This window comes from Mugil cephalus, chromosome 5 (genome assembly GCF_022458985.1).
Source record: "Mugil cephalus isolate CIBA_MC_2020 chromosome 5, CIBA_Mcephalus_1.1, whole genome shotgun sequence".
NCBI classification, from domain to species: domain Eukaryota; kingdom Metazoa; phylum Chordata; class Actinopteri; order Mugiliformes; family Mugilidae; genus Mugil; species Mugil cephalus.
The window spans coordinates 3,759,357-3,782,520 of record NC_061774.1 but is presented as its reverse complement, the minus strand read 5'-3'; the positions used below and the strand labels follow the sequence as shown (position 1 = coordinate 3,782,520).

Genomic DNA, 23,164 nt, shown 5'->3' with positions numbered 1-23,164 from the left:
GGGAGGGGTAGAGGGGTGAGCAGTGAGTCATGACACGAGATGAGTAGAAAACTGGTATATTTAAAGGATATGTTTCATGATTGTGGTTACAAAAAATATATATATGTGTATTAATTTAGAAGTTATTCATCGTATTTTCCTAAATGTGGAAAAGAAACTGCCGATAAATGTGAGAATTCAGTTTGTTAGACTCGAGTAAATACCCAGACACCAAAAACCATTTCCATCCATTTTCATCTGCTGATGTTTTTTAACTGTGTGAGGCTCCATTAGTAAATGAGCATGGATGCAGGGGATTTTGTTGTTTGTTTTTTGGTTGGTTCAAATTTTGTCATCTTCCAGTTTTATCTTCCACTTTATCTGTGCAGTCTTGACGAGAAATGGCAACCCATCAGCGTGCTAGACAATTAAAGCATATCAAACAGACACCAAATTTAGTTGTCCCAAAGTTTCTGAGAAAACTGATTGTGGGTTTGATGCAGTGAGCTACACTGACCTTATAAAATCTTCGTACCCTGCTGGACTATGTTAAAATAATAAGGAAAAATGCTCAGTAAGTAGCCCCCTCCCTTTAATTGGCCATTAGAACCTGCTCTAATTTGTGTAATTAAAAAGTTTGAGCAGTTTGTTCTGTTTTATGGCACTCCTTAGGCTCATAAGATTGCAATCAGAAAATCCATCCATTTCTCCCTTACATTTTCTGGGTGCTAATTGGTGTCCGTTTTGGAATTAATGGGATTATGATGAAGTTGTGGGAAGAAAGCTAGTTTTCTTTATTTCTCTTTAAAATCCAGACATTTAGCGTCAACGGGCATTTCTCATAAAATCACAGTAGATGTCAGATTTAATGTTGTGCCAAGGAAAGAAAAAAAAAAAAAAGCTCATTTAGGATAGCGTATATGCTCGTTGTGCTCCGTGTATGTGGTGGTGTGTGTAATGGCCATTTAAAATGCTGCGCTGAAGATGTATTAATTTAATTTTACTCGTCAGAAGATTCAAATATTTCAGAAGTTGCACAAAATGATGCTACAAAAGAAATTGGATTTTTTTTTCACTTTGCATGAAAAAAAAATGTCCATAAGGTATTATACACATCACCAATACTGTGTAGCATTTTTGTGTATATATTGCACTGACCTGTCAGACCTTGAAATGGTAAAAACAATATTAGACATTAAATACCATAACCCAAATAAAATAAATAAAATAAAAATACATTCTATAGACCCTAATATATTGGTAGTAAAAATTAGTTTGAGGGTGAATACTTGAATAAATATATTTGATGTAAACCTAGACATATTTATCCATTAATTCAAGGACTTCTTGGGGAGCTCAGCATAGGGTATTTTTCTTTATTGGCAACATGCCTGCGTCCTTTAAAAAATAATTATTTTCCAGATGCTGCGGTGCCTTTGAAGGCATCTCAAGTTATTATTTTATGTCCAATGAGCAGTGATTCAAGTAATTCCAAATGAAGCAGAAACTAATTCATGATATGTTTATAATTTGTTATGAAACAGTGTGTCTGAAACACTCCTCTGAAAATGATTAATAAGTAATAAATTAATTATAACATGTTTTTTGTTTTTTTCATCATTAAATGTCCCATAGAAATCGGTAATGTTGTTTTATTATTATTTTATTAAATGTGCAGTGTACAGATTGAAGCTGTGTGATTTGATTTGATTTTGATAAGTGCCAGGCAGCTTGGGATGGTGTTGTTAAAGCTTTTATATAACAATTACCCCTTCCATTGTCACCCTGCCCTCAAACTAAGTGTTTTTTTCTTAAGTAGCCTTGCTCTTGGCCATTAACCACGTTGTTGCTTGGTTTGTTAATTTTACCGCATCTGTCATTCGCAGGGCAGACATTTTCGCTGAGGCAACTTGGGATTTGTGAGCCATCGGCTCGCAGAGGGTTGGCTCTCTGCCCTGAGACCGGCCTCTCCCACCCGCTCAGCAGCTACTCCAGAGGACCGGTCGCCACAGAAAACCATGAACCTGTATCACCGGAACGTACCATGACTCTTTGGGGAACGGGGGCAAAATCTGGGCAGAATTCATGCCTTTCCAGTCGTTCTAACTCGGCGCTCACGCTCACTGACACGGAAATGGACAATAAATCGGACAATGAGATGGGTGAGTAGGGCACACGTTTCGTTCTTTTAACTTAAATCGTCTATTTGTTTGCAGTTCATGCTTCCAGTGCTTTTCAAAGGGGTGAAATCACTATGTGAAAGGACGAAGGGGGAAAAAAAAAAGGGCTGGATTATGGTTTGTGCTGGAGACAAGATCCTGATTGGTGGAAGAAAGTGGGAGCGTGATTGGTGGGGCTGGTATCTGGAGAGCCATTTGCAGCTGTCTTTGTTTGGATCAAAGGCGTGATTCCTTCCCAGAAAAGAATTCGGCCTTCAGATTGAGTAGTTGCTGGTCACCTGGTCCTTCACCACGGGGAGCAGGAGGAGTTTGATAAAGTTTCCCCATGGGCTAGCGTATAATCAAAGATAGCTTTGTGTGCCTTTCTGAGATTTTGCTTAGAATTCTGCATTGGTTGACTGGGCGTACATAATGGCTGATTAAATGGGCACAATGGTTTGAAGTGTAAATGTAAATGCTGGAAACCTGAGATGGCGGATTGCGGATCTCTGTTTGAAGAGGGCAAATCCTTGTTGCGTCAAATGGAGGCGATGCCATAAGATAGTTGTATTGTTGCAAAACGTACACTGTTCTTAAATTTTCACGTTCGTCCCGTTTGTTTTTTTGCCATTACTCCTTGAAAGGTTAGTTTACGGTTGTCAGAATCGTTCCTGTCAGACCTATGGCAGGTTTTCAGCAATCTACTGACGCAATACATTGCATCTGTTCCGCTCAGAGCCGACCTGTCATTAAATTTATCGTCTCAGCTGCATATACTTTGGTGTAAATCTTTAAAATGTATTTTCTGAAGATGATGCCCTGAAAGTGCCCCAGACATTGCACATCATTCATCATCATTATGGTGGGAGCCGTGGCTATTATAACAAATGCAATGTAAAGCTCTAATTATTTTAAGAAACCGATGGCCTCAAAGAGTGGCAGGCGGTTTAAATAATTAGGGTTGATTACACTTCCCTGGCAAGAACATTAAAGAGAGGGTAAAAAGGAAAATGTCTTGTGTTCATGTGCTATCAATTTTTATACTGAAAACATTGGCCACTGTCTGACATTTGAGACAAGTCATTTTCTTAATGGCAGTATTCATCATAGTGAGCTTGTCTCCGGGGGGGAGCTGAGTAAGTCTTTTACCTTTTCAAAATGCCATCAGAATTCAAATCCATGTATTTGTTCCAGTATCTGGCCTCTGCTTCAGCCATATGGACTGTGTATACATTTATGAGTCACTAAAAGCTCAGCGCCAAACTCAGAGGTGCCCGTAAACACAGTCCTTAGCTCCCCGCCCCAGTCATATTTGTTGGTGTGTCTGCCAAGAATGGAACCACATCGCCCGTCATCGCTTTATTCTCCAAGACGACACAGAGTCTGGCTGCTCTTGAGCTTTCGTTGCACCTGCCCTCCGACACTTTAAAGCTGCATGAGCACACACACACGCATTCACACACCACGGTACGCCCCTTTGGCATGCCTCCTCTGGAGTCGCTTTTGGGAGCGCCTCAAGAAGCCGCTCCTGATTGGCTGTGCTTTGTTCGACGTCCCGCTGAGACTCAAAGAAACTCACTATTGCCTCAATTAGTTTCATTATAGGGAAAATAAACACCTTGTCTGCTTTATGCCAGGTGCCGTAGCTCTCAGATACTACAAAAAAACGACATTTATTTTGAGATTAAATGTATTGTTGCTCTGTCTCTTCTTATTACTGCAAACGTTATTTTGTGGTTTTAAAAATTGGAACTATTTTTGGCGCTCAAGTCCTCTTCCATTATTAAAATTTTCAGACGGAGCAAAGAAAAACCTCACCACTGCTCCACCTCTATAGATCTTGGTTCTTTTTTTTTTTTTTTTTTTTGTCAAGAGGCATTGCACTTTTGACTTTCACTATTTAATGAAGCAGCTAAGAGAAATGACCCATCCTAAGTTTTCCATCAAGTGAATATGCATGCAGAAGCTCCGACAAGGGGCCGTTCAGCCCCACTTATTCATAAATGAACTCAATATTTCATTCTAATTCGCTCTGTTCTACAGAGTGTTCGACACAGGCAAGTACCAAAAAGCCTCGGCGCATGCACAGGACGCGGCATCTGCGAACACTAACCTCTGTGATAGAGGGGTCCACCTTTTGAAAGATGGAGCCGGAGGGGCTGAGAGTGGTCAGCTTGTCGGTGCGTGGCTTTTAATGGTCCACTTGGGAGCACACATTGAACAAGAGTGATTGTTTTGTGAAGTGATGCATTTGCATTTTTGCAAATAACATTTAACTGTGCGAGAACTGTAAGAGAGGACAAAGCCAGAAAGGCTGCTGTTAGTTGGGTTATGTGTGCATTAACTAATATTATTATATACTTATTTTGCTGTATAATAGCTTTATTTTTTTTCAGTCATATTCAATATTTACATTATTGTGCCCTCTAACAAGTTTTATCGGTCGTATGATTATTCATGAAGAGGATTTTTTTTTTATTATTGTTAAGTATTAAGAAAGGGGGATAATCTGCCAAGTATTTTAGATTGACTTTGCACTTAAAATAATCCCAAGCCGCCCATAGAATCCCTTGAAAAGAAAATTGATCTATTAAAGCAGTCGTTTCATTGATTTTGCAGTTGTGCGAATGACCATGTGATCCTGAGCAGCCCTTGCACATCGAGAGTAGACGACACCGTCTTGTTACCGGTTATGAACTTGATGCACCATAACTATCTTTTAGTACTTTGCTTCGCTAAGCAGCTGCTCCCCGTTTTCAGTATGTTTGCTTTCCTACCGTGATGTAAACTTTATTTCTGTATATAAATACACTCTCTGAGTTCCTTCATCTCGTGAAGACATAATTTAATATCGTTGCCTACTTGACAGTGAAGAGTTTGCTGTGGACAAACACACCTGCACATAAGCACCTAACACAAACACGCATGCTCACGCTCACTTACCATCTCGTTTTATATTAGCGCGGTGACATCCAGCAGCTGTAAAGTGTTGGGACTTTGTGTCTGTGGGGAACATAACTCAGCTATAAGTGGCAACATGGTTTAAAAAAAAAAAAAAAAAACACATGCAAAAGAACATGTGTGCACTCAGCACTTGAAGCGTGGCAAAATGGAGCTTTAAATGCAGATCTTTAAGGAATTCCTTTGAATTTTTAAAAGCACGTCGATTAGAAGGGAAATAATTACATCCAGCTAAAGCCCCATTTCCACAGCTACGGCACTAGATGGAAACTTAATGTAATAAAATTATTTCAGCAGCATAGTGTAAAAGACATTCACCGAGTCATAAAAATTATTGGAATCACTGGAGCCTTGGTTGAAGTTTTCTGTGAGCAGTTTTTTTTTTAAATAATTTGTCACTAATTATTATGCATATTTATTACACCGAGAAAAGTGTATTTGAAATATCCCTGTAATGCCTATTCAAACACTAATTGGTTTCATTTGGTGACCTTAATTGTGCTGGAAATTGTGTATCTTTCCAACTTCTGAACTACGTGTTTACGCTGATCAGAATGTGGTTCATTTGGCGTGAATGTCGGCGCCGCGCAGGCACGGCGTTTTCAAATGTGGTGTGGAATTCATTTAAATACCTTGAAAAATTGAAAAGGGATTACGGCACTTGGCCCTGCACCTTCACTTTTGTTGACGGGTTGGAATTTTCCCCGAGGAATAAAAGGTGGAATTCAGTTTTGTGAACTCGTTATGATTGAAAATAATTTAAATGTTTGATTTTTGATTGTGTTTACGATTTATCATCCCCAGGTTACATTTAGTGGCGCTCGGAGCCCGTCAGAGTTGACGCGCGCTGAGGACAATAAATGTGTAAATGAAGACGGAAAATGTCCTAATTTCAGAGTAGGAGCTGAAGTTTTCGTCCCCATCCTGCCCTAGCTACATGTTAACTGCATTTCTTTTTTACTGTTCTAACATGATGTCAGTATAGCACAGGTTCAGCTCTTGTTGTGATATAAATATTTAGATGAAGGGTCGTTAGGTCAATGAATTGCTGCTCTGTAAAAGTGAACACAACCATGGAGACTGATTCCTTTTTTCCACTCTAATGTTGACTGCCTGGCTTCAGAAATCAATATTATACCCCTCATAAAACATGAATGACTGCATGAAACAGAAACATAGCATGGCCCAGTTGAGTTGTATTCCTAATAGGGTGTGAAAAAGCTTGCACTTACTTGTTAGGTACTGCAGCTACAGAACTGCAGTACCTCATGACAGCTTTCCTCGGCTGTATAACCCGTTCCACATGGGGTTTATTGTTCAGTAGGAGGGGTTTGATGCCTGCTGACCTCTGGTTACGAGAAAGAGGCTTCCACTGTGATGCCTGTCATCCTTGGTTAAAGAAGCATCATTTGCTCTGGCCTGCGCCTTCTGTCCAGAGTCATTTTTGTGGGGAGAAAGTGTGTTGCTTTGATGTTTTCATGGAGGATGGCCAGTGGTTAAAGCACTTCCTTGTGTGTCTCTTCTGCTCTGTTCTTATCCGGGACTATTTGCGAGGGGATGCGGCAAAAAGGAATTTCAATTTGTCCAAGTCACAGGTCCACACCGCAGTCATACACATTTTACGACCGAGTATAGCTCATGGATTCATTGTGTGAACAGTGCCAGTAAAAGGTTAATTAAATCAGTAGAGGAGTTGTAGCAAAGTGTGCTGTACCACAGCAAGCACCAAAGGCTTTTGGGTGGGAGTATGAAAGCGTATCAGACATCCTCTAACATGCGTCTGTGTGCGCACGCATTCATGTTCTCTCACTTTGTGAGCCTCTCTCCCGCTCCTGTCTCTTTTAGGGAGTTGCGTGCGCACACACCTGCACATCTCACTTTGTTGCTCACACCTTGTTTCTCCGAGATTAGAAAAAACCAAGCAAAAGTGGCGACATTTGCGCGCACACGCTCGCACGTGGGACGTCACGCTGGCGGAGGTGACGCGCCATCTGTCAAACTCCTGCCTCAGATCTGCGCCTTTTATTGTGACAGTGGAATCAGAACATTGATCGTGGCGTGCAGAAATCCTCCCTCACCGCTTTTGTAATTCGACGTGGCACAAGCCGAACAAAAAGAAAAGATAAAAAAAAAAATTTTTATTTTTTTTTTGGTCAAAAGGGCCGGCCATCTGCGATACGTCTGAAGAATAACCCAAAGCTGGCAGAGAACACAGTCGTCATTTGTTAATAGGGGATGGAAAGGTGTCTGAGCCTTATCAAAGGAGGAGGTGTGCTTTGATTGCCATCATTTATTGTCATCACTTCCCTGCTTGCTGGCGCTGTCGCTGGTTAACATTGTTAGTGCTCGGGGTGACAGGGGATGTGAGATTTCAGCGTTGACATGCCGAGGTGCCAAAGCAGGTGCTGTGCTCATCAGTCATGTGGAAAAAAAATTCCTTCCTCTGTTTTGGAGTAATTTAGGGAGCCTCGCGGAGGTCACTGCCCCGTTTTTGTGCGGAGCAAAGGTCGACGACATCTGAAACAGACCTTAGAAACAACTGATTGCTAATACGGGAATTTATCCTTCAGCACCACAGTGCATTGTTACATATCTTTTTATTTTTTTGTGTGTGTGGGTGTGTTTTTGAATGTAGACACATCCTTGTGAACACATTAACGCGACAGCAACACATGGTGAAAAACTTCCAGTCACACCACAGCTACCCCCCACAGAGGAGATGATCTGATTAGACTTTCGAGTGTCTTGCCGTATAAATTTGCATATTAATAAGGAAAAGCAGTTTTTCTTTTGAAAGCGATCACTGTCACTATAATGCTCCAAAGATTCTGCTCCTGCTAACGGCCATGTGGAGACTTTTTTTTTTTTTATCTGCAAAGGAGTGTGTTCTTCTTTTAATGGTGTGATGAAGGTGGCTTGACATAAAGGGGGTGGTTTAGCATGTCTTTCCACAACCAAATTTGGATATCATGGGATGTCAACAACGCAAATAAAATTCAATTTCACTCTCTATTTGCAGAGTTCAAAATAGGCCTGCCCCTAATCATGGCATGACTAATTAATCTGATTATTCCGATTTTTAATACTATTAATCATGCTAAAAAAAATCCTCATTGTCTATGGTTTATTGTCCATTAAAAAAAAGGAAAAGACAGTACATAATTTCTCCCTGACTAATGGTTCTAAACCCAAATATATTCAATAAATGATTGTATGAAACAGAAAAAAAGGAAGATGCTCACATTTAAAAACCTAGGGAGGCAGCAGTTTACAAAGCCAAGAACCACTGTCCATTGTTGATGTCATGTGATTACTTACTTATTTACGTGCAGTGATCAATTAGTCCAGAAGCTGACATTTCATAATTGTGTCCCTAAAACGTCCGGAGTTTCAGTGAATCACTCACGTGTGAAATTGTCAGTTTTGGGTAAATATCTCATGCTCAGTGTGGTGTTGCACAGACTGCAAAGATGCATTTACACCTTAAAAAGCCATTAACGCTCTCCAACATCTATTTTCTGCCACCCGATCGTCGAGTATCAACATTTTCCCTCTCCAACTTAAGTTGCACCTTCTGCAGAGCGTCACACGCCGTACTGCCGTAGCTCGCGTTTGGCTTCGTCTAATCACTTGTGGTTGCCAGCCTGCAGGACATGTTATTACGATTAGGAATTGCTCTGCAGTTGTCAATTACGAGGGCCACTATTTACTGTCCTCAAGAGAAAATGGCTCATTTCATTTCATCACGCAACTTAATTGAGTGATTGTATTACCATGCAATACGGAAATAGTCGGGAATACATTTTATACTCTATGAATATCAATGGATAACAGTGCTTAGCATGTTGACCTGCTTGTTTTGTTTATAATTACATGCATCTCTGGTATCTCCTCTGCAATCAGGAGCCATGAGTGTGTTTCTGAACCCAACAATCCACCTTCAATCTCCTAAGATGTGGAGAGAAAAAAATATCCGCAGGGAGAAAGGGAAGACCTATGTCACTGATAATCAGTTTTCCTATTTATTAATTTAAAACCACACGGAGGGAGTGCAAAGGAAAAACTGATCACTTTCAAAAGACAGATGAACATTGAGGACAACCAAGATATAGTATCTGGCTCTTTTTGTTTCATACGGGCTGAAATGGATTTTCTTTCTTGTTGTAGATCGACACTGGGCGTTCAGATGTTGTCCCCAGACTAGACAAAGCAACCAATTTATTTTGGTTTCATGTCTTCCTTCTTTTACAATCTGCTTTTTTCTCTGCCATCTTGGGACACAGGAATATTTGTTGTATATTGTCATGGTGCAGTGGCGTTAACCTTTGTGCTCCTCGGTGTTGGAAGTTGACAATCAAAAAGTTGGAAGTCAAGGTGATTCTTCTGTTAAATATGCCGCAGGTTCACACTTAAGGACTTTGTTTATTGCGTCCAACGTGTCCTCAACTGATAAATAGATGCAAAAACTTTTGGTTCTTATGAAAGAGGTTTTCTAGGCAGCAGTGGCATATTAATCATAAAGCCATACTGAAACCACTCTCTTCTAAACTGGTCCATTTATTTGACAGAATATAATAACGGAAATATGTGGAAAAAACATTGTGTTAATTGTATTGAGCTGCTCTAATTTTCTTTTTGACACACGCAATTAAAACACACATTTTTACTGCATATTATGCCACTGGATCTTTTCATTTGGCGGTGGAAATGTCTGAGCCTTTCATACACATGAATAAATGTTTCATTACAGGGCCTTGACTTCAGTCACTATTTCAGGATGTTTTCGTCATGTGAGCGTTTCATCTAGTTCCAACAATGCCACAAATCAAAGGGGTTCAGTCTCAATTTACTTTTACTCTATCAAATAGTCTGCAAGATTTGAGTTAATACGGCGAGAGATTTTGATGATGAGTTTGTACACAGGGCATAGCCTGTGATGTGCACAGAAGTATTTAAATATAAATCATAACGGACATGGCTTCTAGTATCTGGGCGCATGTTCCCAACTTTATCATTTTAATTTTAAAACTACTTTGAACCCAGCATTCTTGATGTGCGACCACATGAAGAAATGAGGAGATGAAAATGTCGATCGGCTCACCTGAGTTCCCTTAAATTATAGTGCACTCACAAATATTTTATACCCAGTCTGGCTCTCAGAATATATACAGTACAAGCTGTCAGAGGAAGACCTGCCCACGCTACTCAGGGCTGAAAAAATTCAAACTGTATTTTTATCTTATAAAACCGTCCTAAAAGCTTTTGTTACTATCACCACTATTGAGAAAAAAAAAATAATAATTAAAAATATATAAAAAATGCAAAAGAAATTCTTTATGGTCTGCAGTAAAGCTAAAGCCTATGCATGTCTATGAATTGAATATTTTTTTCTTTTGTATTTTACTTACTAAAGCCTGAATACCACATATGTCAAAGTAGCACCTTTAAAGTTAAATAAATTCATATTTTATATTCTATATTCCACAGCCTTTTCTCAAAACTGTGTTGGTTTGAGGGACTGCACGTCATTTCCTCAAGTGAAGCGGTGTATTGATCAGATTTTTTCATGCTGTTTTTAAAGACATTATAGCCAGTGTGTACATCTGTGGTGCAGATAAAATGACAATTAAGAGCAGCATAAAAATGTCCATAAAATCCAGTCTAGACCCGTTATTGCTGGCATGGGACATTTGCGGCTGAAGCATATTAAGTTTTTGATTTAATCTTGATGTTTTATTTAAGTAGTCTAAAGCTGATATGCGGCACATACCGAAATAGAAACAGAACGGCCGGAGAATATAGACTACTAATGAAATGTCCTGTTGGCTCATGTGGAGACAAGGGCGGGAGGCAGGGTCACCTCTTCGTGTTCGTAGCTCTCTCCACACATCATTCCTTTTTCTGTCACTCCTCATGAGCGCTGAACCGCGAGAGGATCGGCCTAAAATAATCTCGCTCGTTGATATTTGCATGAAATCTTGGCAGTTCTGCTTACTGGAGTAGTGGCTTCAAATCACCTTGTAAGCTGTTCAGGTGACAGGATTTTAAAGCCAGATGTCACTCCCTCCCAAAATTTCCAAGTGTGTTATCCGTGCTTAAAATAGTTTATACGACAGAATAAAATGGATCACAGTTCCATCTGTGGGGCATTATTTTTTTTTTTTTTTTCCCCAAGCCATTTTTGCTTTTCAGGTGGAAAAAAGACCTTCTAGTAAAGGACATACTTCCAGGTATATAAACGGGCTGATTGGAAAGAAGGTGATGGCGCAATGAAATCGGCAGGAACACATATACACCTACGCTCGCTCCCTTTCCTTAAGGGAGAAAGGTCAGTATCCAGAGGAGGAAATGGTGAGCCATTGTTATGATTGATCACACGGCAAGGTCCAGGGAGGACACAGTGTCACTTTCATTGTCAAACTCATTATACGACAGCAGAAGATTCTCCAGCCCTGCTCTCACGTCCTTTAGTAATGTGAAGAAGCCCTTCCACTGCATGCAGAGACGAGACGGGCACGTCGAAGTGCAAAGCCAAGTGAAATATGCTGAACACACACAATACTTTCACACCACACTCTGTAGTGGGGAGAAGGCAGAGCTCCTCGACAAGAAAAGAAGGCATTTTAAATGAGCAGTGCGGCAGTTCTCTCTCGGAATATTAACAGTAGTAACGGACAACTTACAGACAATAAGGAGAGCTGCCAAATCAATTAAAATATAACAAAATTGAAGTCTTGTAGCCAAAGGCAGCATGCACGAGGTTTGGAAGGATATTCTGGTCCTGATTAAAAATGAATGGTATCAGAATACATAAAGCTTTCTGGCCAAGCGCCCAGAGCAAAGCATCCTGAAACTGTGGTCACTTCAGAGGCAGGGGAAAGGCATTAGGTATCCAAGCTATGAAGGGATACTCAAGTAACAGACTGTTCTCGGTTCAATTCATCTAATCACCAATGCAAACCTAAGCACTTTGCAGATATAGATTTGAGGCCAACGATTGATATTGTATACCATGTAAACTGATTCATGCTCAAAGAAAGAAAACACATTCTCATGTAAAAGGGTCTCTTCTTCGCATCCTGCCTCCACCATCCAAGCCGGCCCTTTTATCTCGGTTGAACACAACCCAACACCAACAAACGGAGCATGAAACAGAATCCTTAATTTAGTCGACAAAATCTTATTTTCCCTTCAAAATGCACATCTCTAATATTACAATCCTGGCCCGGTAATAGGTATGACTGTGGTTTGCATAATAAAATTACTGATGAATCAGTAGGGTGCTGACATATTTCTTTACTCTGTTCATCTTGCCTTACATTAGCTGTTTGTGATTTGAGAATAGGTGATTGGATTAGGACAGACTTCAGTGCCCAGCTGTAACGTAGACATTTTCAGGTAAAATAAAACTCAATTTTAATCACAGCTGAAAATCTGTGTTGTTTCACTCATGGTTTCTGCTACAGTGGATCCAGCACGGGGAGTAGAAATAAAATGATGCCCCAGAGAAAGGATCATATGCTGCTCTTTGATATTAATTAAATAATTCAGGGTCACAAAAGGGCAACAAGCTGTTGACTCCTAACTTCTGGACGCTCCTTGTTTTTGGATTGTTTTGCCTCTTCGGTATTGATCCTGCCTAAAGGCTTCCAAGAGAGGTGAGGGCCCGTCTCTGCCAAGAGTAGAGGTCACTCAGACAAATTGGCCAGGTTGTCTTTTAGCAGCTTCAGGGTCAAAGCCCATTCATCTTATTAGACCGATGTATCCTTTTAGAGGCCTCAGCAGCAGGATTAGACAATAGAACAGCGCTGGGGCATTAGATGACAGACCATTTGGCAAATAGGTTAGAGCAGTTTCCACCTATTGTCTTTTTCACATTACCCGGAGGAGCTGTCTGCAGAGTTTTGCATGGCAGCTGGAAAGAGAGATTCACTAAAGATCTGGATGTGATTTTTGTGAAGAACGCCTTTACAAAGGGAATATAGCACAACAATATTTCAACATACAGTATGTCGATTCTCACTGTTGTCAAAGACTTTACATTTGTGCTTAGTGTTTTTCAGATTCAGCCATTTTCACCTGAAGGAACATAACATTTTTTTTTTAAATGAATTCTCTTTTTCACTTCTTTTCATTCTCTTCAAGGGGCCATTTTTCTCCCTGCAAAGCAGAAGCTTTAATATCAGACAAAATAAACACATAAAACCAACTACAAATAATGCTAAGAGTGAATCCTTGCATAAGCTTTTATTAAAACAAAGCACATCAGTGACAGCGTAAGATAAAGCCTGGTCTACATCCTGCCATCATCTACCATGAATATTAGATGATCAATCAGAATTACTTGTCAAATCATTTTAAGTGCTGCAACTAGCATCAGTATACATAGATTTTCTAGAGTGGTATTGAAAAAAAATAGCAAAAAATACACTCTTCAAGAATACACAAAAATACTCCGTTGAGTGTCTTAGATGTCCTGAAGCCCATATTCACATGTAAAGCAGCGGTCTTGAAGATTGTCATTGAAATAAATGTCTGTTAATACACCATCTGTTGCAGAATGAGGTGACACAAGAGAGAGACTGAGGCTATGGCTCACTGACTCAGTTTAATGCAGTTTTTATGTACCGCCAATAACGATTCAAGTTGTTTCAACGGATGTTTTACAGAACTCCAAGTCTAATGAGAGTATCACAATATCTATATATCTGCATTATTACGAACTGGGCACATGCGGCAACATTCTCGGAAAATAAATGCTGCATTAAATTATTGCTGATGTAATCTCTATAAATAGATAGATATGAATGCAGGATGCCAAATCGTCCTCACACTAACGTTGCTGCTAATGCAACATTTCTTGCTACTGCAGCACCACATTAAAAGTTGAGTCTCTATTCAAGACTAGACGACAGTAGTTTTTTCCCACTTTTTGATAGGAGATTAGTTTCAGATGCTGCAGGAAGTAATGGAACGAGGAGCTGCAGCCACAGTGAGCTGTTACATGAAGAGCTGCTGGCAAGAGGCTGTATGCTTCCGACTAATTGGATATGTAGCAACAGCTTTCACTGCACACTTAGCAGCACAAAATTAGATAACGACTGCTTGCAAAATTGTTGCCTCCCTTTATTACTGGAATGACTATACTTTGTTTTGCTGCCTGTGAGCTTTACTATTGACGTGCTGTTACCAGCATTGAAAACAAGGGTAGTTTTTGCTTAAAAATGACTTAAAAATGACTAATAATTATTATTATTATTATTATTATTATTATTATAAATTAACATAGTCAACACAAAATGTATTCAAAAATCTGTTTAAATCCAGAAAGAGCTCTACTACAGAACTAAAGTTTAATTTGATGCGTCGCTCTTTTTTTTTTTTTTTTTTTTAATCATTTGGTATAAAGTGATCAGACCAGCCAGCTGGGCAAACACTCTGCAAAAAGCTCGCTGTCTACAGTTTACTTATGTCATGTTACATGATATCTGGCTGCTGAATCTCACAGTGGTTGCCATTTGGAGCTGAAAATGTGCAGAGATGCCCAGTGCAGATTTAAGACAAGTTAAATTTCCATGTATGTCGGCTGAGGCACTTGTTTCTGGTCAGCTTTAACTTCATGTGTGCGGAGGGAAAAGGATATCTAAACATCGGTGATTGAAGAAATTGTTACTTTGTTCAAATGAAAGCTTAGCCATGTGGAATCACATGGGAGCGTGACTCCACGTTAGTGTGTTGCTTCAGTTTAATTTTATGCTTCAGTACGTGCGGTGACTAAATGCTTGGTGACATATGTTGTCAAAATACTCATATTGACACAGTATTGAGTTGTTTATGTAAGGCTGCACACTGATCCCACCCCAATAATAGCTACAGCGGCGAGCCTCCGTCTTTCAATCATTGCTGCAGTGTAGCCTTTATGTCTGGTATATTTAATACATCGTTGAAGAAAGCCAAACGCGATGTCAAGATGACACACACAGTGCTGCAGTAATTGGATGTCCACCCTCCTCCCTCTGCGCTCCTCAGTATTGTTGAGAGAAAAATATGTTGGCTCTAATTTAAACTCGGCTTCTGACGCTCTATGCTACACTTACCAAAGCCACTAAATTACATTGACATTTTTCACTATAATGGTGTTACTGTGAAATCCTTTTTTTTCCCCCCTTAGTCTTCTCATAAAGACATTACACTAAGGGATCATTTCAAATGTTTTATAAAATGATGATGATTAAAGTATTACACATAGGATTGGCAAAACTATTTTTACGTACCTAGTTTTCCAGTACCAGGAAGATTTCTAGCCACTTCTGTCGGCGCCGGACACCGCCTCGATGATTCATGACCATCTCCAGTCGTACAGATAAAATTTAATGGTCCAATCTACCTGTTTACTCCTCACCTTTGACCCGTTTCCACTGAGCCGTTCCTTGTCTATTTAAGCTGCCTTTCAGTGAAACTACATGTTTTCAGATGACTTGAAGATGCACTGAGGAACAGCCAGGCTTCAAGAGGAGTTTCTTGGAGTTCTCTCTTGAAAGAAGCATGAGGATGACATTTGGGACTTCATTAAAACAGCTTGAGAGAAAATTCTTCATCCACCCTCTGCTGCATGACACAATATATTTACCGTGGCAAAAGAATATTACTCACAAATAATCCACTGCCACCATCTGCCTCGCGCACAAGCCGTTTTGCATCTTCGATAAAGTGCTGGTTGTGTTACTGATGACTCGCTCTGTAACATATTAAATCATCATGTCATTCTGTCCGGGTCTATCACATTTCAACGGGACACAACATTCAGTGTCACTGTGTGTTCTTGGTGATGTTGCGTGGTTGAATTACATGGAAGAGTGCTTTGATAATTGCTTTGAGGAATTCAATGAGGGCATCTAGTGGCTGGAACCGCAGATAAAAGTGAGCTTCCCCCAATTCGTACGCGGCATCGTTTCTTTCCTCCTTTCAGATTGTTTTATGTAAGGGTTTATTTTTGGTAGTAGTAGGGTGTACATCTCGCCCCTGTGCTTAGTTTCCATCCTTACACTCTCAGAGGTAGCTGAAAGCTAAATGAAAGTGCAATAATCGCTACCAAATTGAACATTATGCTAATACTTCCTGGGCGACAACATCAGTTGTGCAGGTGAAGCGCTCTAAGATTATCTCGGAGCAGTACTTTTAGTCTCCATTATACTTCATGAACAACATTCATTTCACCACTGGCTGCATACCAGGGTGGGCTATATTCTCTCCATCATTTAGTTTGTAGATGTTAGTGTTATATGCACCAGGTGCGGGCTGACAACTCAATGAATAATGTGTCTGGTAGTGGGGGAAACTCAGTCAGGGGAAGCCCATTCCCTGGACTCTCCATTAATATCACAGTCCACTCTTTCAGGGGATACTGCTGACATTTTGCTCTCTGTGTAATAGAGACCTAACCTTTAAGCACTGTAAGGAAGGAGTCATTTTTCATCATCCACTGTCCATTCTAAAAAAATTCTCCAAATAGTCTCTTCTATGCATCTGTCCTCATTTCCCCAGTACTGTTTTATACGTTTTTTTCCCTTTTAGGAATGTGCAGCAGCAGCATCCTTTTCAGGCAACAAATGTATGAAATGAAACTACCTCAAGTGAAAATGCAGCTGTCACACTTTCCCAAACAAATACTGAAATACGGTGTGAGTGTACAGGCCACAGTTGATGACTTGGATGGATGACCAGAGTACACATCTCGTTGTGTCCAAGTCTGCCTTAATTCCACAAATCCAGACTCAAGTGTTAAGCCGCCATAAGAAATACTGGCGGATCCCCTGTGTCCTACTTGAAGCTGAGTGGGCTGAAGGAAAGTCATTGTTTCAGCAGCCGGTAATGATGATTAGCCACAATCTGGGGGATCGACTGCACATCGGTCAAACGCGTCGACATCCTCAAAGGAAGAGATGGCCCACCGTCCTAGCTGCGCATACTGAGCAGATTGATCGTGTCTCCTGTGGAGATTTAGAGGAAATCTTTGATGTGTGCGTGGTAATAATGTGCACCGAGTCAGAGTTGGAAGAGCCGGGGCATTTTAGCACATTCTGATGAAATCTTCATATAGAAGATAATTTAGCTTTTTGATGCACTGCAGGACTATAAATACACACGGTGTCATTGAATCTCATTCCGTGCCTGTTTCTGCATCGCACTAGTCCTTTAAACGACTTCGCCCCATTTCACACTGTAACACAAGCGCACTTTTTCATTGTTACCCAACAACTACACAAGCCGTGTCCCTTGTTTCTCGAAACAAAAAAGCAAAAGATGTCTTGGGAGAAGCAGTCACCGAGGTAAAATAATAAATAGGTTGTAAAGAAGAGCAAGAAATAAAATCCAGAAATCCAGCCACCGCTGAGTTCCTGAGGGCTGCTGCTGGTTAAAATTTGTCAGTGCATTTTTTTTTTTTTTTTTTTTTTACAGCAGCTACATGTGATCATAATGTGGTAATTGGATAGCTCATTTATTTCACTTAGGTCTAACTGGAGGTCTCCACACTGAAATTAATTTTGCATGGAAACCTACCTTTGACATGATTGATGATTCGCAGAAAGGTTTCAGGTTGTTCTGCGTGTATTAAGGTGAGCACACTCACACCATTACACTGCAAAAAAAGAAGAAAAAAAAGAAAAAAAATTGCGAGAGTCTAATGCCGCACACAAATTGTGTAATTAAAGTCAATTCTAGAAGATTCCACTGATCAGATGCACCCACTGGCATCATGCTTGGAAATATTCTGCTAATTTGTTCAGACTTTACTGGAAATAGCCTTTATTATAGAAACAATGATAGAATCCAGTAAATCAGGGAAAAGTATAGGGTGTAGTGTTGCCATCAATAATAGATTGGAAACAAGTCTGCACTGATGGAACCTGAGGCCTTTCCTTTGTGGAGGTCTTAGTGCCGTAGCGATGCGTGTGAATAATGCATGGTCCCAGATAGACTCCAGCTCCCTCTCTAGCCCTTCCACTCACTGGCTGGCTTGCTTGCAGGATAGGGCGGCACTTTCCCCAGCAGTGATTGGCTGTGCCTTGAGGGCAGTGGAGGAGATGGGAAATCACCTGCCCCATTTAGCCATGCTGTGCTAGCTGCCTCGGCGCCCCACTGTTCAGACCTTTGTGTCTGCTGCTGGCACTCGACATTAGGACCTCTGGTTAACTTTAGTCTGGGATGCAGTGGCACAGAGCTGTCATTTGGATACTTATTATTGCCCCAGACTTTTTTGAAAGGTAAATCTACTGCACAGCTGCACTCCCGAGGTTCTTCTTTTTTTTTTCACCCTTTTCTTTTTTCCCCGACAGAGCAGGCACTGTGATTGGCAGTAATGCAGTGCCGCAGTTCTGCCACAATCGCGGTTGTTGCTTCTGCTTCTTCCACGACGTTCCTCACCTCGACCCCCACCCACCCACCCCCACCCCCTCGCCCGATCCACCCACCGTCTCCCTTTTCACTGTCTTTTCTTTCCTCTTTCTGCTCGTTTTCTTTCACACAACGACGTATGGTTCTGGTGCGGAAAGCATCCGCCACGTTCTCAATGATCCAGCCTTGAGAACCGAGGGGGCTCTCAGCGTCCTCTCACTCAGGGGTCTCGGTGGGGAGTCCGCTGAAGCTGGGCACCCAGTCCAGCCCCCCATGGAGCGAGAGCCAGGCCACGGCACCACATAATCCATATTCTAAAGGCCAGCTGGACTGAAACCATGGTGCTCAAGGAGAGCAAAGAGATCTACCACCCCCGCCCACATCCCACTCCCCAGTAAACTGAGCACCTCAGACAGCTTTGGCATGTCAAAATTGAAACTGCGCTGAATAGCAGCCATTTAGCAACATCCCTTTAATGGAAATAAGAGTCCGTTTTCCCCCATTCGCTCGAGATTTAAGCATATTATGTGAAGAAAATCCTGGACCATTTCCCATGTTGTTTACCCGGGTGAAATTTACAGCCGCATCTCACTGCGGATACCTTTTTTTTTTTCTCTCGTCTTCTTCACGCCCTCTTTGTTTGCACATGGTGCTGCAGTGAAAACACGATACATTTAGCATCATACATTTTTTTGGGAGGAAGGTGGGGGTGGTGGGGGGGGCTGCTGCGGATGGGTAACTGTGACTGTCAGGGGCAGGTATTGACATTATATAAAAACTCATTGATATTTATTTGTTGAGCAAACTAAACCCAATCAGTCTTCAGTTGCCCCCATTACTGCGAACCTGACCAACGCCTCTGTACACATTGTGGTGTATTCTATATTCCCTTTGTACCCTGTTGTCCATTGCAGTAAATGGTGAAAACCCACTGCGGCTCAGTCTTCATTGACACACGGTTTAGCTCTGTGTTTGTATGTTGGAGTTGTTGCACTCCACACGAGAACGCTGCAAACAACGTGACCAAACATGCACAAGCACTGTACAATAGCAGGATATTGCTATAAGAAAGTACTGTTGAAATCTAATAAATGATCATTTATCTGGCAAGATGATATTGTGAGTATGTCATTAACGTACCCACGTGGCTGTTCCTAGTTTTAATTCTACCACCTCACTAAGGCATACCTTGTGGGAATTCTAACGAGGCCGTTCGTTAGTCCCAAAAGAATTTAAATTGGCATCATCTCCAAGGTGTTCTAAAGTGACTAAAGTAGAAATGCTTCCCATCTTAAAATAGCCTGTCTTACGCAAGGTCTCAAACACCTTTTTTTCTTCAGGATGGATGATGAATATCATCATTTGGGCCACTCAATATGAATTTCACTCAAGACGTCGCAAACTGGGGCACTCGTTGATTACGAGGGCCGCCATCCAAACTCCAAACATATTTCCCCACTCGAGCCTGCAGGCGTGACCGAGCTCTTTGAGTCAACGTGAGGCTGCACTGGGAAAATGTCAAAGAAGCTCTCCCTTGTTCTCAGCCCCAGAGGCATCACTTTTGATGTCCACCTTCAAAGGGGCGTTATCAGTCCTTTGCTGTTTTAGTTGTTGGTCATTAATGAAAGTGGATTATTACAGACTGCTACGCCCACATGATAATTTATAAAATGAAATGCTCAATTGATTTTGCAATGAGATATGAACCACTGCTGCACTGCTGTGTGATTTATTAGCAGAAGTAGTTTACAGAGGGGCAAATTTCTAACAGTTTTTACATTTATTTAAGGACACGTGGGTTGATATTGCAAAGGAACCAGTGAATTGGCAGGGAAGTTCACATAACAGTGTAGATGTATTAAAACTCTACAGTGGCGTACGAGGGAAATGATGCAAAGAAACATGAACAAATAACTTTTCATTTTCAATCATTTAACTATGTATTTTGTGGAATACTCATTAATTTAATTGGCAGCGTATTGGGGTTAGAAGTCTTTTAAGTCAAACGAATTGCCACTTCTGCTAAAAGCTGCTATTATTTGATGTCTGAAAAGAGGGGAGTAGAAGTTGCAATTTCCCGCTAGCATATCTGCTAATACAATCAGCCTGTTCAACCACATATTGATCCAAATGCACTGTAATTAAATGGGCACTCCTGTAGATTTTATACATTCAGGCAGCGAAAAACAAGCCCTACCTGTATCTCTGGAGGAGCTTTCAGATGGTTTAAGAAATAACTTTGATGATGAGCCTTTTGGGCTCAAAGACCAACACAAAGGTTGCAGCAAACCTGTGGTATGTGGTTCAGTGGCCAAGGATGCTCTAAAGAAAGACACTACCCAGGTGCATAATGGGAAATACAGGATCCACGACTTGATATATAATAGTGAGTAAAAGTCTGAATATCTTTTGCTTCATTTTTTTTATCCGCTCTTTTTTAAAGTCTGTCTCTTGTTAGCTCCTCAACTTCATGAAAACGCTGGACTGAATGGCTCCGTGACCTGTTAAAGCTATGTACTGTATTATCATGAGGAAGCTCGGTTCAGAAAAACTGACCTTCATTCTTAACTTTATAGATGTTTTTTTTTTTATTATTAATTTTTGAGTTCAGCTTCTATGAAAGCTGAACATTGAACTGAACTTTAGCTTCCCTTTGTCAACGCATAAAGCACAAGACTGAGAAACTTGCTCACAGTCCCCTAATTGCAGTCTACAAAGTTTTCTGACTCACTCATAGAGGGCAGAGTTTGACGAAATATGCAGAGGTGGAAATGAGTTCGGTAGCTACACAACCTACACGTCTTAATAGGTGTTTCATTGTCTTGTATGCAAACGCTGTATGGCAGGAACGCAGAGATCCAGCACCATCCAGCAGATGGGTGCGGTAATGCTGCTAGCTGTTATTTATATTTCTCTTTATTTAGGCTACATTAAAAAAAATCTTCTAAGAAAGCTAATGAGGGCACGGCCATTTTCAGTTCACAGAGGACTGTGTGAAATCAACCGTTTTCTTTTGATCATGAGCTGCAGTTTGTGAAAGTTTGTCTTGTATCCAAACATTTTGCCTTTTTTTTTTTAACAGGCTGTCAAAAGTAAACAAACAACATTGACAACTAACAAGACGGGGTCAGAACATGCAGGGATGCCGTAGCTTCGCGTTGACGGAGACGGTGCGAGAGCGTGACGTTAATGAATTATTTTTGGTGTCCTCGTTGTTCTGATGTAGGAATCCTCCTGTGATCTGAATACCAAAGCATGCCGTAGCAACGTTTTTTTTTTTTTTTTTTTTTTTGATGCTAAACGTGGCTATATGCTGCTTTTATTGTGCGTCAGTGTGAGCCACATTTACACCGCGGCGTGTTGTAATGAGCTTAAGATATCATGAAATATTGAAATAAAAAGACAGACAAAGGATATTCATTATGTATGTCAGCAAAGCAAAGATGGATAGATTGCGCTTGGATGTGATTAATCAAATAATTTCAAGCTGAAGGAGAGCATCTAAAAGTGGCTATGGAGGTGTGCATGCTAGTAGTCGGTGGTCTCTTACGGAATCACATCCAGGTTTTGTGTCAGAGCCCGTCACTTAATCGTTTTTGGATACCGATCCACATTTTTATGTTTTAACTGAGGCAGCCCACCTCTCTCCCTCCCTCCCTCCTTCCCTCCCTCCCTCTTGTCTTCTGCCGCTGCTTCTTTTGAGGAGTAAACACACACGCAAAGCTCCTCAGCCTATCATCTGTGACCGCCGCTACAGCCAGACAGCGTAACACGATCCATGATAGAGTGGTGCAAATCGCCCAGCGCTCTCGTCTACCATCTCACATAAGGAGGGGGAGAAGCACATGAGATAGGTTGAGTTAAGAAAAAAAAAGGGAAAGAAGAAAGGGAAGGAGGAGGTGACGGAGAGCTGCTGGGAGAGTGCGGCAGCGGTGGCTGGCAACTAGAACGATGCCGGTGTGACTTTCCGGTCCACTAGGTTTTAACCCTTCTGACATCGCTTGAGTGCCATCCATGTGTGAGGGTGATAGTGTGTGGCTTGCGTAGCGGCGATGAGAAGAGGAGGAGATCCAGAGCGTTTGTAAATCCAATACAAAGCAGCATCGCAGCCTGAGAGGTGGACCTTGATACAGTAAAGCCTCTGTGGGGAATTGCTCCAGACATTCTTTAAGGTAACACACCAAGTTCATTGTAATCCTTTTACTATAAATGTACCACGATTAATCCAGATCTGGTTCACATTTCCATTTACTGTGTGTTATCAGTGCTTTTTTTTTTGTCCGGACATCTGTGCTCACAAATGTGGAGTTGAACCACATTACAAATGTCTACAACTTAGATGTGACGAAATAATGTTTAATGCATTACAAGGGCTGTGTAAAGGCAGCTCCTCTCTTAGCCCAGGCCTTATTGTTACTGCAGGAATCTACAGTCTATTGTATTCCTTTCAATCCCCTTGTGGATCTTCTTATGAGGGGGCGGTGTGTTGTATTTAAAATGGTACTGCAGCCTAACACGTGTACATTGATAATACAGTATCTCTCACTTCCTCATGGACCTGATCTGAAGGAATATTTACATTACGGATCAACTGAAAGCACATTTTAGGCTTCAATTGGGTCAGGTTGCTGTATGGTCACCTAAAGCGATTTTGTGCTTAATGTTATTGC

General features: G+C 41.0%; 1 protein-coding gene across 8 annotated transcripts in view; it reads left to right on the top strand.

Moving 5' to 3' along the window:
• Window positions 1-23,164, top strand: part of si:dkey-237h12.3 (teneurin-3) — a 152,820-nt gene that overhangs the window by 37,131 nt on the left and 92,525 nt on the right. For 7 of the 8 annotated variants that reach the window (XM_047584946.1, XM_047584951.1, XM_047584950.1 and 4 more), the window contains one exon: window positions 1,866-2,141. In XM_047584946.1, coding sequence (XP_047440902.1) covers window positions 1,866-2,141 — 276 coding nt within the window. Of the gene's footprint in view, window positions 1-1,865; window positions 2,142-22,206; window positions 22,667-23,164 lie in introns of those variants that run through there. The other variant, XM_047584953.1, reaches the window with a different exon arrangement.